Raw genomic sequence first — 14,782 nt, 5'->3', positions numbered from 1 at the left:
CTCGGGGGGTCAGTCTGATTGAAATGCATTTCTGCTAGCAGGCGATGAAGTTTAGCTTTTCGCGTGGTTTTGGCGCGCTTTCGGCTTTCGAGCAGATTTCCACCATGCTGCTTCTGCGAGAGCGAGAGGGTGAGAGCGGCTCAGCTCGAGAACATGTCGCCGCTGCCGCTGCTGCTGCTGGATGGAACTGTATAGTGTGTCTCAGAGTCTGGGGCACTTTTCGGGCTATAAAAGTAATGGCATTTTCCAGCTACGGTATCAAATCAGTTCTAGCAACCCTTTAGTGCAGAAGTGCATCGCAGTCGCAGTTTACACAGTTTATCTGTTAAAATCAACCACCCCCAAATAACCAACAAGATGAAATCCTTCGTAAGTGATGGGAAAAGAATAGTTCTTAAGAGTGGTGAATATTGTGGAATCAATGGACTGAGTGATTATAAAATTTAATTAGTGAATCGATCGAACTAGGTGGATTGTATAAGCATTCAAAGGGTATTTCAGCATAGTGATGATGTTTTTGTGAGTTGCTGAATTGTAGAACAAATTTCAAGAAATATGCAGAACAACATGTGATCTTTTCTGTACACAAACTATAAGTGTGCGGAAGTGTCCTGTGCTTATTTGACAAAGCATTTGACAAATGATTAAAACATTGAAGACATTGTTTGTTTTACAGAATAGATTTTTTATTTAAAACTTTCACAAAATAATTAAGATTCGGAAGAAGATTGATTAGTTCGTTTAAATTAATTAATGAATAAAACCAGCAAAAGGCTCCTGGAAATAGGGAAATTAGATATTTTACGGAAAAGTAACTATTTTTTTATGTTTATGTTTTGATGTTATCTACAGAAATACAAAAAAAAAAGTTCTGGAATATCGCTAATAGTTACAATTTCTACAAAGTTTTCATGTGTTCATACAAGTCTTTCTTTTAACTTAAATAAAGCTGTCCTTCTTTCTTCTTCTTCTTCTTCTTCTTCTCTATGGCTCTACGTCTCACTGGGACTTGGCCTGCCTCGCTTCAATTTAGTGATCTTTGAGCACTTCCACAGTTATTAATTGAAGGACTTTCTTTGCATGCCGTTTCATGAATTTGTATATTGTGAGGCAAGCACATACATTATGGCATGATACATTATGCCCAAGGAGTCCAGAAAATTTTCACGACTGGAACGGGAATCGAACCCGCCGTCTCCGGATTGACAATCCATAGCCTTAACCACTAGGTTAACTGGAGACCCCAGCTCACTATAGGATATCAGGCGGACAAAAATCAGAAAAGTGACTTCCACTAATGCTTGTTCTGAAATTTTCTATCGATAATAAACATATAAACTAAGAGAAATCTAGAATTTCAAGTTTCTAGCTGATGTAGTTACAAAGATATTGAGAATCATAGTTGAGTAAAGCTAAAAAATGTAATTTTCGCAAAAAAACAACACATAATTTCAAACCGATATTTTCTAGTTATTATCATCATTATCTATTGGTTTCAATACATCATTGATAAGATAATGAAGCAAGCTTTCCAACATACATGTGGTTTTGTGAAATAATTGAACCATTGCATGAAAAAAGGCACAAGAAGAAGTTGAAAAAGGCATGAGATTCAATAATCGGCATCTTTTTATTCCCAAACATTCCCAGGCTCAAAATCAGTTTATGGTCAAGCTTTAGGTCTACTCTAATGATTTTGTATGCGAAATGCTGCGGTAAATTGCGGTCTTGGGAGATTCAGCGTTTTTTTACGCACGAGACCGCCCGGGCGCACCCCTTGAGATTAAACGACGATTCTCAAACATTCTAAGCAAATTCCCTTGGAATTCATTTTTGAAAGTAACTACGCAATAGTGTTGATCATTCTCAGCACAAAAAATAAAAAAAAAAAAAACAAAATAAAAATTTAAAAAACAAAACAAATTCAAACTTATATTATCAGTTATTTGACCATATTGAAAATACGCCCTTTTCAAAACTTGGTCGTGATGTTTAAAAATGTTCATAAACAATATATTTAAGTCGAACCAACTAAAGAATACTAATAAATCCTCGAAAATATGACGAAAATATTTTTGTCCGCCTGCTTGTATGGGAATCCCCCATAGTGCAGCTGTCCTTCCGTTTTGGTCAAATATTTGACCCTATGCACTAGCAGCTTCAGGAACGGTTTGTCTAATAAGACTGATAACACTGCTCGACAAAATTTTACAAAATATGGTGTTATGGGATGAGAAAAAAAAATAACAGGGGTTTGGGACCCTAGAAGTGTCATAGTGAAAGAATTTTTCAAAAATATTGGACCGGGCCTTCACAGTTTAAAACCGAAGTTTGTATGAAGAACTTGGGGTGTTCAATTGATATGTGCATTAGAACGTGCCGTGCATATTTTTAGGCGTTTTCGGTATTTGGGTTAGTTTCGTTATTGCCTAACGCCTAAATATACGTACTGTGCGTTTTTATGCACATAGCTATTGAACACCCCAAGTTCTCCATACAAACTTCGGGGTTGAACTGCGAAGGCCCGGTCCAATATTTTTCAAAAATTCTTTCACTATGACACTTCTAGGGTCCCAAACCCCTGTTATTTTTTTTCTCATCCCATAACAAAATTTAGTGTTGAACGGTGTAATTAGAGCCAAGTTTGGTTACAAGTTAAACAATTCTTCATCTCATCGTTAGGCTCCCATTTTCATTAGGCTGCTCCCATTTCTTAAATCAGTTTTGCTGGGAAGATTGCAATTTCCTTAAAATAACTAATTTAGGCTAAATTCTACGACGGTTTCAGTATTTCTGGCAAAATTCGTCAAAATAATTAGTTTGAATTTCATAAAAAGCAGATTTTTATTTCATTTCAGCCATGAAATCCCTTTCATGCGATATATTTCTGGTTCTGGAACACATTTAAACCATATTTTTGAAAGTTTTTTTTTGTTCTTAAGTTTATTTAAGAAATGCAAGGATGCGTTTTACATTTGTATAATGAATTTAATGCACAAATTCTTCTAAAATGTTTACCTACATTTTTTGTAGCCAAAAGATGCCTTCAGAATTCCGACAAAAATTTCATGAATTGGACAAGATACGTCAAGTAAATTCCCGGGCTTCAATTCAATACTTAACCTTTTAGAACGCGCGCCTTTTTTGCCCTAAAACTGAACCGCGCTCGTGCTGTATACGGCGAGGGAGTTTTTTTTTGATAGTACAATGGCGCCGGTCCTGCAGTTAGCGTTGGGCAATTTTGAATCGATGTTCACAACATCGATGTTTTTGTTCCGATTGATCGATTTTTTTGAATCGATGTTGGAGCCCCACGAAATCAACCGAATCGATTTCATACATTCGATTTTTTTTTCGATTCTAAATATTAAATTACTTTTTGTTCAGAATACACTGTAGAATTTAACCATTAAAAATGTATATAAAATCGAGTTAAAAAGTACATAAAATCGAAGTACATGAAATCGAGGGTCTATATATCCCTTTCGGGACGGAGCGCAAAAAAGAGAAATCTCTATACAAACGGCTAAACTTTGGCTCTCCAGAACTCTTAGATTTCGCAACAAAACAACAATTATTTTTCCTCATTGCTAAAACTACTCTTTATCTTTCAATTTCTAGCTTTGAATACCTAGATAAATCAGAAATAAAAAATATGCGACAGATAAAACTTTTCCATGTTTTACGCTTTTTGTCCACTTTTTGTTTACCTTGTTGTGGTAAATCTCACAGGCAACGTAAACAAAAATTTGTTTACACACAAACAAGTATAAGTAATGGCTGAATTATTGAAACAGTTTACATCACATAAAAAAGTCAAAACAGATGAAAAAATATGCGAAACTGTTACCGATTAACAGCACAATTGTGCTGGTTCGTCACGAAAGGGATATTCTAGTATTCACTGAATCGAGGAATACCTGTATATCACAGGTTTCTTGGGCAATCCCTCTCAGGAGTCTAAGTGAATTTTTCTCATGATTCTAAAGGAATCCTCATTATGGTCTAGAGAGTACCTTTCAGGGTTCTAGAATATCCTTCTCAGAATTCCAGGTCTCTGGATTCAGAACATTTTTTTTTTTGAGAATCCGTCTCAGCATTCTAGATGAATTTCTCTTAATAATGTGGAGGATCCCTCTCTGGTTTCTGGGGCAATTTCTTTCAGGATTATAATGGGATGTCTTTCAATACTGCAGGAGAATTTATCTCAGGATAGAATGAAAGAATCCGCCAAGGAGTTCTAGAGATATTCGTCTAAGCATTCTGGGAGAATACCGAGGAAAATCTTTCGGGATTCTGAGGCAATCCGACATAGGATTCACGAGAATCTGAGCAAATCCCTCAGGATTCTAGAAGAGTTCCTATAAAAGATTCTGAGAGAATCCATCTCAGAAGACTGGAGTAATCTCGCCCAGGATTCTAGGGAAATCCTTAGTAGAATTCAGGGAGAATTCCTCTCTCTTTTCTAGTATAAGGTCTCTCAGGATGCTGGTGTGATAATTTTCAGCATTTTGAAGGAATCTCTCAGAATTTTAGAGGAATCCTCACAGTTATAGACGAGTCCTTTTTGAAATTCCGAAGGATTTTTTTCAGCAGGATGATCTGGGTGGATTCCTCTAAGGATTCTGGAAGACCCTCACTTAGGATCTCACTCAGAATTCTGAGGAAATCTTTCTCCGCATTCCCAGAAACTTCTCTCAGCATTCTCAAAATTGTGGCGAAATTCCTCTCCGAATTCTGGGGGAGTATTTCTTAGGATTCTGGGGGATTCCCACACAAAATTCTAGTGGTGTCCTGCTTAGGAATCTGTGTTAGATCCATTTAAGGTTCTGGAGGAATATCACTAAATATTCGGCGGGTACTCTTCCCAAGATTCTCTGAAACTTCGACTTTCTGGGGTAATCCCCGTCAGGATTCTGGGGGAATTCCTCTTGATATTCTGGGGAATTAGTCTCTTTCTGGAGAAATCCTTCGGATTCTGGGGCTATATTTTTCAAGAATCTAGGGCACTTTCTTTCCGAATTATTAATTATTGAAGAATTTCTCGCGAGATTCTGGGAAGAATTTTCTAGAGAAATTTGGTTTTTAGAGAATCCCTCGAATAGATTTTGTGATTCCTCTTAGGGTTCGAAAGAAACCCTTCTCAGCATTCTACGAGAACCCCAGTAGAATTCTGTTTTCTGTATTCTGGGGCAGTTGCTCCCAGAAATCCCTTTCAGGATTCTGGGAGAGTCCCTCTTAGTAGTCAGGGAAAATCCCTGACAAGATTATGAGAAGATTCTCTTGAGGTTCTGATGTAATAATTTAAAATATTCTAGAGGAATCACTCTCAGAGTTCTGGGACAATCCCTTTCAGGAGTTTAGGGGAGTCCTTTCAAAGATTCTGGGGGAGTGTCTTTCAGGAAACTGCGGTAATTTTTCTGTTTATGTGGGAATGCCTCTCAGAATTCCACAGAATCCTCCTCAAGATGCTGGGGAAGTCCATTCTAAAAGTTTTCGTAACCCCTTCCAGGAAGAATTCTTATCAAAGTTTCGGAAAAAAATCTTCTTAGGTTTCTAGATATATTTCTCTTAAGAATCTGGAAGACCTCCTCATAAGTTCTCTCTTAGAATTCTGGAAAATCACTCGTGGAGTTCTTGGGAATACCTTTCGGGATTCTGGTAGAATTATTCTCAGCTTTCTAAAGGATTCTACCCAGGATTTTAGGGAAATTCTGGGAGAATACTTAAAAGGATTTTGGAGGAATTCTTCTCAGGATTCTGGGGGAATCCTATCTCCCAGAATTCTGTGAGAGTATATCTCAGGTTTCTTTGGCAATCCCGCTCAGTACTTTGATGGCACCTTTCTCAAGATTCTGGAGTAATCTTTCTTAGGGTTCTAAGCTACCCTTTTCAAGACTCTGGGCCATTTCTTTTAAGTTTCTTGGGTAATTCATCTTAGAATTCCAAAAATATTTTTTGTGAGAATCTCTCTCAGTATTCTAGATGAATTTATCTCAAGAATGTGGAAGAACCGCTCTTGAAATTAATCTCAGGATTCTGGGAGAATTTATCTTAGGATTCTGGGATAATCCATTTTCAGATGATAATTAACCTGGGCTTGTTAGGGGAATATCTGTGAGTAAAAAGAAAATCGCGTAAAGTACTGTTCCTTTGAATTCCACTAAGAATTTGTATCCTTTGACAGATACGTATTTCGACCTCAACTGTAAGGTCGTCTCCAGTGTATTATACTTGACTCGACTTTAATTTACAGATTTTGGAACATTTTGGGAGAACCCCTTGGGAGCTTCTCTTAGGATTCTTATACAAACTATCACATGATTCTGGGAGAATTCCTCTCGGGACTCCGAGACAATCCGTCTCATAGATATGGAGTTATCTCTCTCAGGGTTCTAGGAAAATCCTTAACAGAACTCAGAGAGAAATTCTTGCCAAGATATCGGAAAAGTCTTGCACATTTGAAAAAATCACCGACTTCGGTAGTGTTAGCAACTTTTACTTAACTTCGTTAGAGTTTGATAGATGAACGATACAATTTTACTGAACGCTCTGCAGTTGAGTTTTCAGTAAAAATTATCGAACGCCACTAGCTGTGTGCTTTCTTTTCTAGATAATGTCGCTCAGGAATCTGGTGTAATCATTTTCAGCATTCTGAAGAAATCTCTCTCATAATTCTAGAAGAACTCCTTTCAGAATTCTGAAGGAGTCTCTTGAAAGATTCTGGGGGAATTTCCCTCAGCAGTCTGCAGGAATTTATCGCAGTACTATATGGGAATACTTCTCAGAGTTCTAGGGAATATCAGGTCCTCACGATTTCTCTTTCGATTAAAAAATATTAAATTTCTTTTTTTTTTTAAATGCGCTGTCTTAACGTTATATCCATTTTCGAATCATAATCGCAAAATGTTCGATGTGCAATCTCAAATTTTGATATTGAATTTATTTAGACAAATAAAACATACCATGAACTTGAACTAAATGTCTTTATTGTTGATATTTCTCGGTGAACGAATAAAACAAACTTGTTTTCTGCGTGACGTTTCGGCCTAATCACATTTCGGCCATCTTCAGACGCAATTTGATCGCCGCAGCTGATGCTACCTCCTATCCAGCTGAGAGATCACGTAAGATCAGCGTATCACGTAAGACAAACGCTTGTTCATGGAACTTTCTCTCTCTCTCTTCTTGGCGTAACGTCCTCACTGGGACAAAGCCTGCTTCTCAGCTTAGTGTTCTATGAGCACTTCTACAGTTATTAACTGAGAGCTTCCTCTGCCAATGACCATTTTGCATGCGTATATCGTGTGGCAGGCACGAAGATACTCTATGCCCAAGGAAGTCAAGGAAATTTGCTTTACGAAAAGATCCTGGACCGACCGGGAATCGAACCCGTCACCCTCAGCATGGTCATGCTGAATACCCGTGCGTTTACCGCCTCGGCTATATGGGCCCTTCATGGAACTTTATCATTCTTTATAAAGAAATATGAAATAATGGAGGCGCGTGATAGTTAATAGAATGAGGATATATTCGATGCTAGATTTCTCGTTATTCAAACTATGATGATCACTTTTAGTGTAAAATCATGCTCTGTGTTCGAAAACGCAAAGCAAAAAAAATACAGTAGAGCGCAAATTGTTTGACTTTCCATACAAGGCTGTCGATTTGAAATCGATTTTTGTTCTATTTTTAAGCGTAGTTGCTCCCTTCATACATCTCTATTTCTGTAAACAAAGCTCCGATTGAGCTGAACTTTTTACTGTAACTGATTAACATATGATGTTTCAAATGTAAATTGTGATAGTTTTTTTTAAATGTTTTTTTTTTCTTACTGGAAAAAAATACAAATCTTTTGGAAATTTTGCTCGAATTTAAGAAGATTGGCTTATATAATCAAGAATATCTGGAATCCCACTGATTTGATGTAAAAGTTATGTTCAGATGATCGAAACATATTATATTCAACTTTCTATTCATGCAAAAAGATTGAAAATTCGTTGACTGCAACGCAAAATATTTAGTAAATTCCATATTGCTAAAAAACTCTAGAGCTCAATTTTCAGGAAAAACTCAAAAGCTATCCTACTTAAAATTTTTGAAGCATAATTATCAAAAATTTAGGTCGTTGATAGAAGTTAATGACTCGTTTTTTTTTGCAAACTAGTGCAATTCGAATAGTTTGAAATATAAATTTTGGAAAGCTCTTAGGGGAAGGTGGGGTAATATGCACCCCCTAAGCAAACGCGGCGCTATAGCTAAGATTAAGATGATTTTATGGGTGTCTTGCGTTTTGAAAGTTAGTTTACCTATTTGACTAAGACATGCCAACTTTTGGTCCGCGTGATATCAATTTTACCGAATCAAATTAACAATTTAAAAAAGTGTTACGTTTTGGTTGCTGAAAAACTGTTGGGGGCAAAACGCACCTTGAGGTGGGGCAATACGACCTCTGGCATTTTCTAATTCTAATTCTAATGAAATACCAGGCGGCTCCATCTTACTGTCTACGGCAGCAAATGGAAGGTGTAGGAGGCGGATGGTAGTTAATAAGTTGATTCCATATAATCAGCGCGCAATTGCTTAAATTGTGTGCGCTTCAAATAAGACAATCTTTCCAAATGTGGAAAATCCTCGTTTTCCACGCTTTTCATTCGAGTATTCTTTGCATTCTTGGGCTTGTCCGGCTCAGTTTTACGTCTAGTTTGCTTGCATCGAATGGAACTTCTCATATATAATGAAATAGCGTGAGGGCGTTTTGCCCCGGGGGTGCGTATTACCCCAGGTTACCCTATTCGAAAATTCTGCAAAAACTTGTTGAAATAATGATGAAAAATACAAAAAACAAAACAAACCTTCCTTATGAAGATTTATAAGGAAGGTTAAAGACTTTTTAGAGGACTTCTGGATAATTCTAAAACTCCAGAAAGTTTTTCTGAAAATTGAATCTAGTTATTATAAAAAGTAAAACAGTAAGTACTGTAATCACTTTTTCAAAAAACCTGAAATGTATTTCCAGGTTTCTAGGTAAATAGTTAAATAGTAAATTTCTGGCAAGAAAAAAACGAATAGAGAGAGTATATAAATTTTAGAAAATCTCACGAATATTGTCCAAATTATTTATAAATTTCCAAAACTTTCAAAACAGCTTTTTATAGATATTTTGGAAAAAAAATCATAGAAAAGTCCCAATTCTAAAAAAAAAGTACAAATCAATAATTGGAAAACTTTCCAAGAAATTTTTGAATAACAAGAAAAAGCATTAGCAAAGTATTGTGGGCGCAAGTATAAGTTACACTAGAGCTCTGTAAAGAAATCTAAATAGACCAGTACATCTGAACTTCTTCACAAAGATCTGGAAAATAATTGTCTGTGCTGCATATTTGCAAAAAAAAAAACACGAATAAGTTTAAACGTTGAAGATTTTTTTTTTTTCTTATTTTTGTATTATTTGTTTTACTGGGTTTCAATTTAGTAATCGATTTCAAATCTAAGATATTTATGTCAAATGATACTGCTCTACAAATCATAGAATCAAACTCCATATTTTCATGCTTCAGATTGCTCTGTTCGTCATCCTGGCCATCGCTGCCGTCTATGGCGCTGAGGAGACCAAGACCACCGAGAAGCGAGGCATCTACGGTGGATTGGGCTACGGATACCCCGGCTACGGTGGCTACTACGGTGGACTCGGTGGATACGGAGGACTGGGCTATGGTGGATACCACTCTGCTGGATACTACGGTGGATACCCAGGTAATTGATTGTTCCCTGTCACATGCTCCTATCTCTCTCCATCCTACATCCCAAAAACCTTACTAACCGATAGCTGGTGGTGCAGGATACCTCGGCGGGCACGGATACTACAGCGGCGGTCTGCACGGATACCCATACGGAGGACTGGGCTACCACGGATTCCACTAAGCGGCGACGACGAGGACGATGACGATGAGCTCCTATGCGAAACAAGGCTGTTCCTTTCCAACCCACCAAAACGATGTGTCTACACTATGAGGCGAAGACTTTCCAACACACTACAACATCTTCCATTCGTTGGGACCAACGCGTGTGTAAAATGAAGTATTCAACAACAGAACGAACATCACTATCGGACGACATGTATATTTTTTATATCCAGATTTTTATACGTCTACTACTCTCCTTTTATACTCAATATCGACGAAGCCGATACACTGTCAGTGATGTAGTGTTTCAAAATTTTACCAATGTGTAAATACTTGTGATGATTTACTATTTCGTACGACATCTTTTACTCTTTTACCCCCATTCTAGTATGTAGATTTTGTACAGTACAATAAAAAAAACGTTTAAAACTCGAAAACCTTGTTTTTTTTGTAATTTATTACAATAGCAAATATCAAATCGTGCAAATAGCTAAAGCTGAAAAGATGGAACAGACTCCCTATAAAGGACACATTCAAAAAAAAAATGATGATTGGAATGGTCCACGGCAATGCCATTGGAAAACTTTTTGTTCCTTTCCTTCGGTGACATAAAACAAATTTAAAATTAAAAAAAAAGTGATGGATCAACTTGAATGCGTTTATATTCTTTTGTATCTTGAAGTTTTTTTTCTGTCTGATGGCTTAGACGATTTTTTGACGAGAAAATAGAGGCAAGCCAATTTCAGGGGAAACAGATGGAAGAATTCCATCTGGACGAAATTCCTTTAGAAAGCTCTGATCTACAGTGAATTCGAACAATTCTCAGCGACATCCTTGAAGCGACACAGAGAACGAATTCATTCGAAAAATATGTGTATCATTTTTTTTTTTGAAATATTGCATAAGAATTCTGGGAAAGTGTTCAGTCGAATCTATAATATTTACGGTGGAAATCTTAAAGCAACGTTTGTCAAAACTAGTTATATAAGAGAAATTGTAAGAAATGTTTTGGAATAACAAATATTTTCGATAGTTTAAGCCTAACTTAAATAAAATAAATGGATTAGGGTGACATTGGGTATTATCGGCAGGTTTCTTCTCTTCGTCATGGGGGGTTTTTGTCAGCCAAACTGCTTGAGACTTGGCCATATAATTCAGCTTAGTTGGGAAGGATTTAAGGCCAACTCCAAGTTAAATTGGTTTCAAAAAAAACCCCAAGGCTAAAAGAACAAAACGGCCGAGAATAGGTAATTTCCCCTATCTTATGAAAAATAATTCTGATGTGGATAAAACTTCGGATTTTACAAAAAAATGAATTTGAAATTCGCAACATTTTATAATAATTATACAGAGGATAGTCAAAATGATCGGGATAGGCAAAATTTTCACTTCAGATATGGCTGTTGTTACGAGTGTAGACCTGAGGTCCTGAACTCAAAGATAGTTTGGCTGACCTGGAATATTCCTTTAGTGTCTTTAAATGACATTTGAGGTTTTAAAAGCTTCGCGAATCCCAGCAGATTATTTATTATTTATTATTTATGACAAAAACACATAAAGTTATTCTTGTAGATCTGGAGGACTTCATTATAGGATAGTTTAGACGAATCTGAATGTCCCAAAGAATTATAATAAGCTAGTAGACTTCAGATTGCTCCAGTAATTATTATTGATTATGCAGCGGTACTCAGTTAAACAGATATGAATACTGTTACGAGTGTAGACCTGAAGTCCTGAACTCCAAGGTAGTTTGGCTGACCTGAAATATCTGTGTAGTGTCTCTAAATGACATTTGAGAAATCAAGAGCTTCGCGGATGCCAGCAGATTATGCAATACTATTATTTATGGCGAAAACACTTATAATTATTCTTGTAGATTTGAAGGACTTCATTATAGAACAGTTTGGACGAATCTGAATGTCCCAGACTTTAGATTGGTCTACTAACCTTGGATAAATATGAAACGTTACTCAGTATAACAGATATGGCTGTTGTTACGAGTGTAGACTTGAAGTCCTGAACTCCAAGGTAGTTTGGCTGACCTGGAATATCCCTGCACTGTCTCTAAATGACATTTGAGATTTCAAGAGCTTTGCAGATCCCAGCAGATTATGCAATACTATTACATACATTTATTTGTTCAATATCATTAAGACAAGACATAATCAACAATAGTACCCCACAATACTCGGTTTGTGGCTACCGCTCTCCATCCTCGGTCGCGCCCAATGCTCGCCAAGTCACGCTCCACCTGGTCCGCCCATCGTGCTCTCTGCGCTCCACTCCTTCTTGTGCCAACCGGATCAGTTGCAAACACCAGCTTTGCAGGTTTGTTGTCCGGCATTCTTGCAACATGCCCTGCCCACCGTATCCCTCCGGCTTTGGCCACCTTCTGGATGCTGGGTTCGCCGTAAAGTGCAGCGAGCTCGTGGTTCATCCTTCTCCGCCACACACCGTTCTCCTGCACACCGCCGAAGATCGTCCTTAGCACGCGTCGCTCGAAAACTCCGAGTGCTTGCAGGTCCTCCTCGAGCATGGTCCATGTCTCGTGCCCGTAGAGGATCACCGGTCTTATTAGCGTTTTGTACATGGTGCATTTGGTGCGTGGGTGAATCTTTTTCGACCGCAGTTTCTTCTGGAAATTGGAATTCTTTGAATGTCACGGCTCACGTTGTTGTCAGCCGTCAGTAAGGATCCGAGGTAGACGAATTCCTCCACCACCTCGAAAGTATCCCGTCTATCGTAACATTACTACCCAGACGGATCCGGTCGTGTTCGGTTCCGCCTAACAGCATGTACTTTGTTTTTGAGGCATTCATCACCAGTCCGACCTTTGCTGCTTCGCGTTTCAGGCGGGTGTACAGTTCTGCCACCGTTCCAAATGTTCTAGCGATAATGTCCATGTCGTCCGCAAAGCACACAAATTGACCGGATTTTGTGAAAATCGTTCCCCGGCTGTTGAGCCCGGCTCGTCGCATCACACCTTCCAGAGCGATGTTGAAGAGTAGACATGAGAGTCCATCACCTTGTCGCAGTCCCTGGCGAGATACGAATGAACTGGATAGTTCACCCGAAACCCTTATACGCAGTTTTGCACACCGTCCATCGTTGCTTTAATCAGTCTAGTCAGCTTCCCAGGAAAGCCGTTTTCGTCCATGATTCTCCATAGCTCTGCGCGGTCGATACTGTCGTATGCCGCTTTGAAGTCGATGAATAGGTGGTGCGTTGGGACCTGGTATTCACGGCATTTCTGGAGGATTTGCCGTACGGTAAAGATCTGGTCCGTTGTCGACCGGCCGTCGATGAAGCCGGCTTGATAACTTCCCACGAACTCATTTGTTTTAGGTGACAGACGACGGAAGATGATCTGGGATAGCACTTTGTAGGCAGCATTCGAAATAGTGATCGCCCTGAAGTTCTCACATTCCAAATGGTCGCCTTTCTTGTGAATGGGGCAGATTACCCCTTCCTTCCACTCCTCCGGTAGCTTTTCGGTTTCCCAGATCCTGACTATGAGCCGATGCAGACAGGTGGCCAACTTTTCTGGGCCCATCTTGATGAGTTCAGCTGCGATACCATCCTTACCAGCTGCTTTGTTGGTTTTGAGCAGGCGAATGGCATCCTTAACTTCCCTCAGCGTGGGAGTTGGTTCATTCCCGTCCTCCGCTGTACTGGCGTCGTCGTTTCTTCCGTTGCCGTGGGCTCCCGTGCCTACGTTCTCCACGCCGTTCAGGTGCTGATCGAAGTGCTGCTTCCACCTTTCGATCACCTCACGTCCGTCCGTCAAGAGGCCTCCGTCTTTATCCCTGCATATTTCGGCTCGCGGCACGAAGCCGTTGCGGGATGCGTTGAGCTTCTGATAGAACTTCCGTGTTTCTTAGGAACGGCATAGCAGTTCCATTTCTTCACACTCCGCTTCTTCCAGAGATTTGTATAGGAATTCTTTAAGATAATTTTGGGGGGAAATTCTCCAAGGAAATTCTCCAAGAAGCCATCCAGAAATTCCTTCACAACTGCCTCCGAGAAATCTTTAAGGAGTTCATCCACAGATTTATTCAGGAATCCATCCATTAATATTTTGAAAAATACCCCTTGCAGCTCCTACAAAGAAGTTTCTTCAGTTTGTTTTGCGATTTTTTCTTTAATTCTTTTACAGTCACTGCGACTTACTTTCACTATATAAGTACTCACATGCTGGAAGCTATTTCAGACATTTTTCCAGGAAATCCTTCAGGAATTCGTTCAAGGAAGACTATTTCGGAATCCTTCCAGAGTTTCCTCCCGGAATTTCTCTAGAAAATGCACCATGAATTCCTCTAGGAATTCCTTCTTGAATTCCTCCAGTCGATTCTTTCTGAATATATTCCAGCTATTCGTCCAGGAATTCCATCAGGCGAATTGCAGGATTTTTCCGAAGTCCTTACGCATTTTTGCGCATCGTCCATGATCAGTCTGATCTGGTCAGCTTTCTACGAAAGACGTTCTCGTATTTTCAATAATGGCTCTATGTAGTCGATACTGTCGTATGCCTCGATGTGTCGGTAAACAGGTGATGCGTTGAAACCTGGTATTCATGACATTCCTGATTCGCCATACACAAAATTTTCGAACAGACACGGTGAAGTTCACCGGCCGGCATTTGTCATCCACTTGCCTGCATATTCATTTTCAGCTGCTCGATATTCGTTTGTCAACAGAATGAAAGTCAGTGAATATTTGTAAGCATCTTAGAAAATGTTAAATTGCCGATGAAATATTAACGTTCCGATTACACAATGGTGTTTCTCGATCGGTTTCATATTCAATGATTACGAAATGACTGACTGTGTAAAGATGAAGAGCGACAATGCCATTTTTGTTTTGAATATTCAGTTCAG

General features: G+C 38.8%; 1 protein-coding gene across 2 annotated transcripts; it reads left to right on the top strand.

The window, feature by feature from the left end:
* The first annotated feature begins 210 nt into the window (after positions 1-210).
* On the top strand, positions 211-10,342 carry LOC109408499 (prisilkin-39). Of its 2 annotated transcripts, none has more exons than XM_029861264.2 (3): positions 211-369; positions 9,561-9,756; positions 9,842-10,342. In XM_029861264.2, exons 1-3 carry the CDS (start codon positions 358-360, stop codon positions 9,922-9,924), a joined length of 291 nt encoding a protein of 96 aa, XP_029717124.1. In that variant the 5' UTR covers positions 211-357; the 3' UTR covers positions 9,925-10,342. The 2 variants fall into 2 exon arrangements, with proteins under 2 accessions (XP_029717124.1, XP_029717120.1); XM_029861260.2 differs by having other exon boundaries at positions 9,830-10,342.
* The last annotated feature ends 4,440 nt before the right edge of the window (positions 10,343-14,782 follow it).

Source organism: Aedes albopictus, chromosome 3, assembly GCF_035046485.1.
Source record: "Aedes albopictus strain Foshan chromosome 3, AalbF5, whole genome shotgun sequence".
NCBI classification, from domain to species: Eukaryota; Metazoa; Arthropoda; class Insecta; order Diptera; family Culicidae; genus Aedes; species Aedes albopictus.
This window is presented reverse-complemented; position numbering and strand designations above follow the sequence as displayed.

Excerpts from the sequence above, each read along its gene's own strand:
- LOC109408499 (XM_029861260.2), top strand. Across the intron at positions 9,757-9,829 it reads ATACTACGGTGGATACCCAG|CTGGTGGTGCAGGATACCTC; the intron begins GTAATTGATTGT and ends ACTAACCGATAG.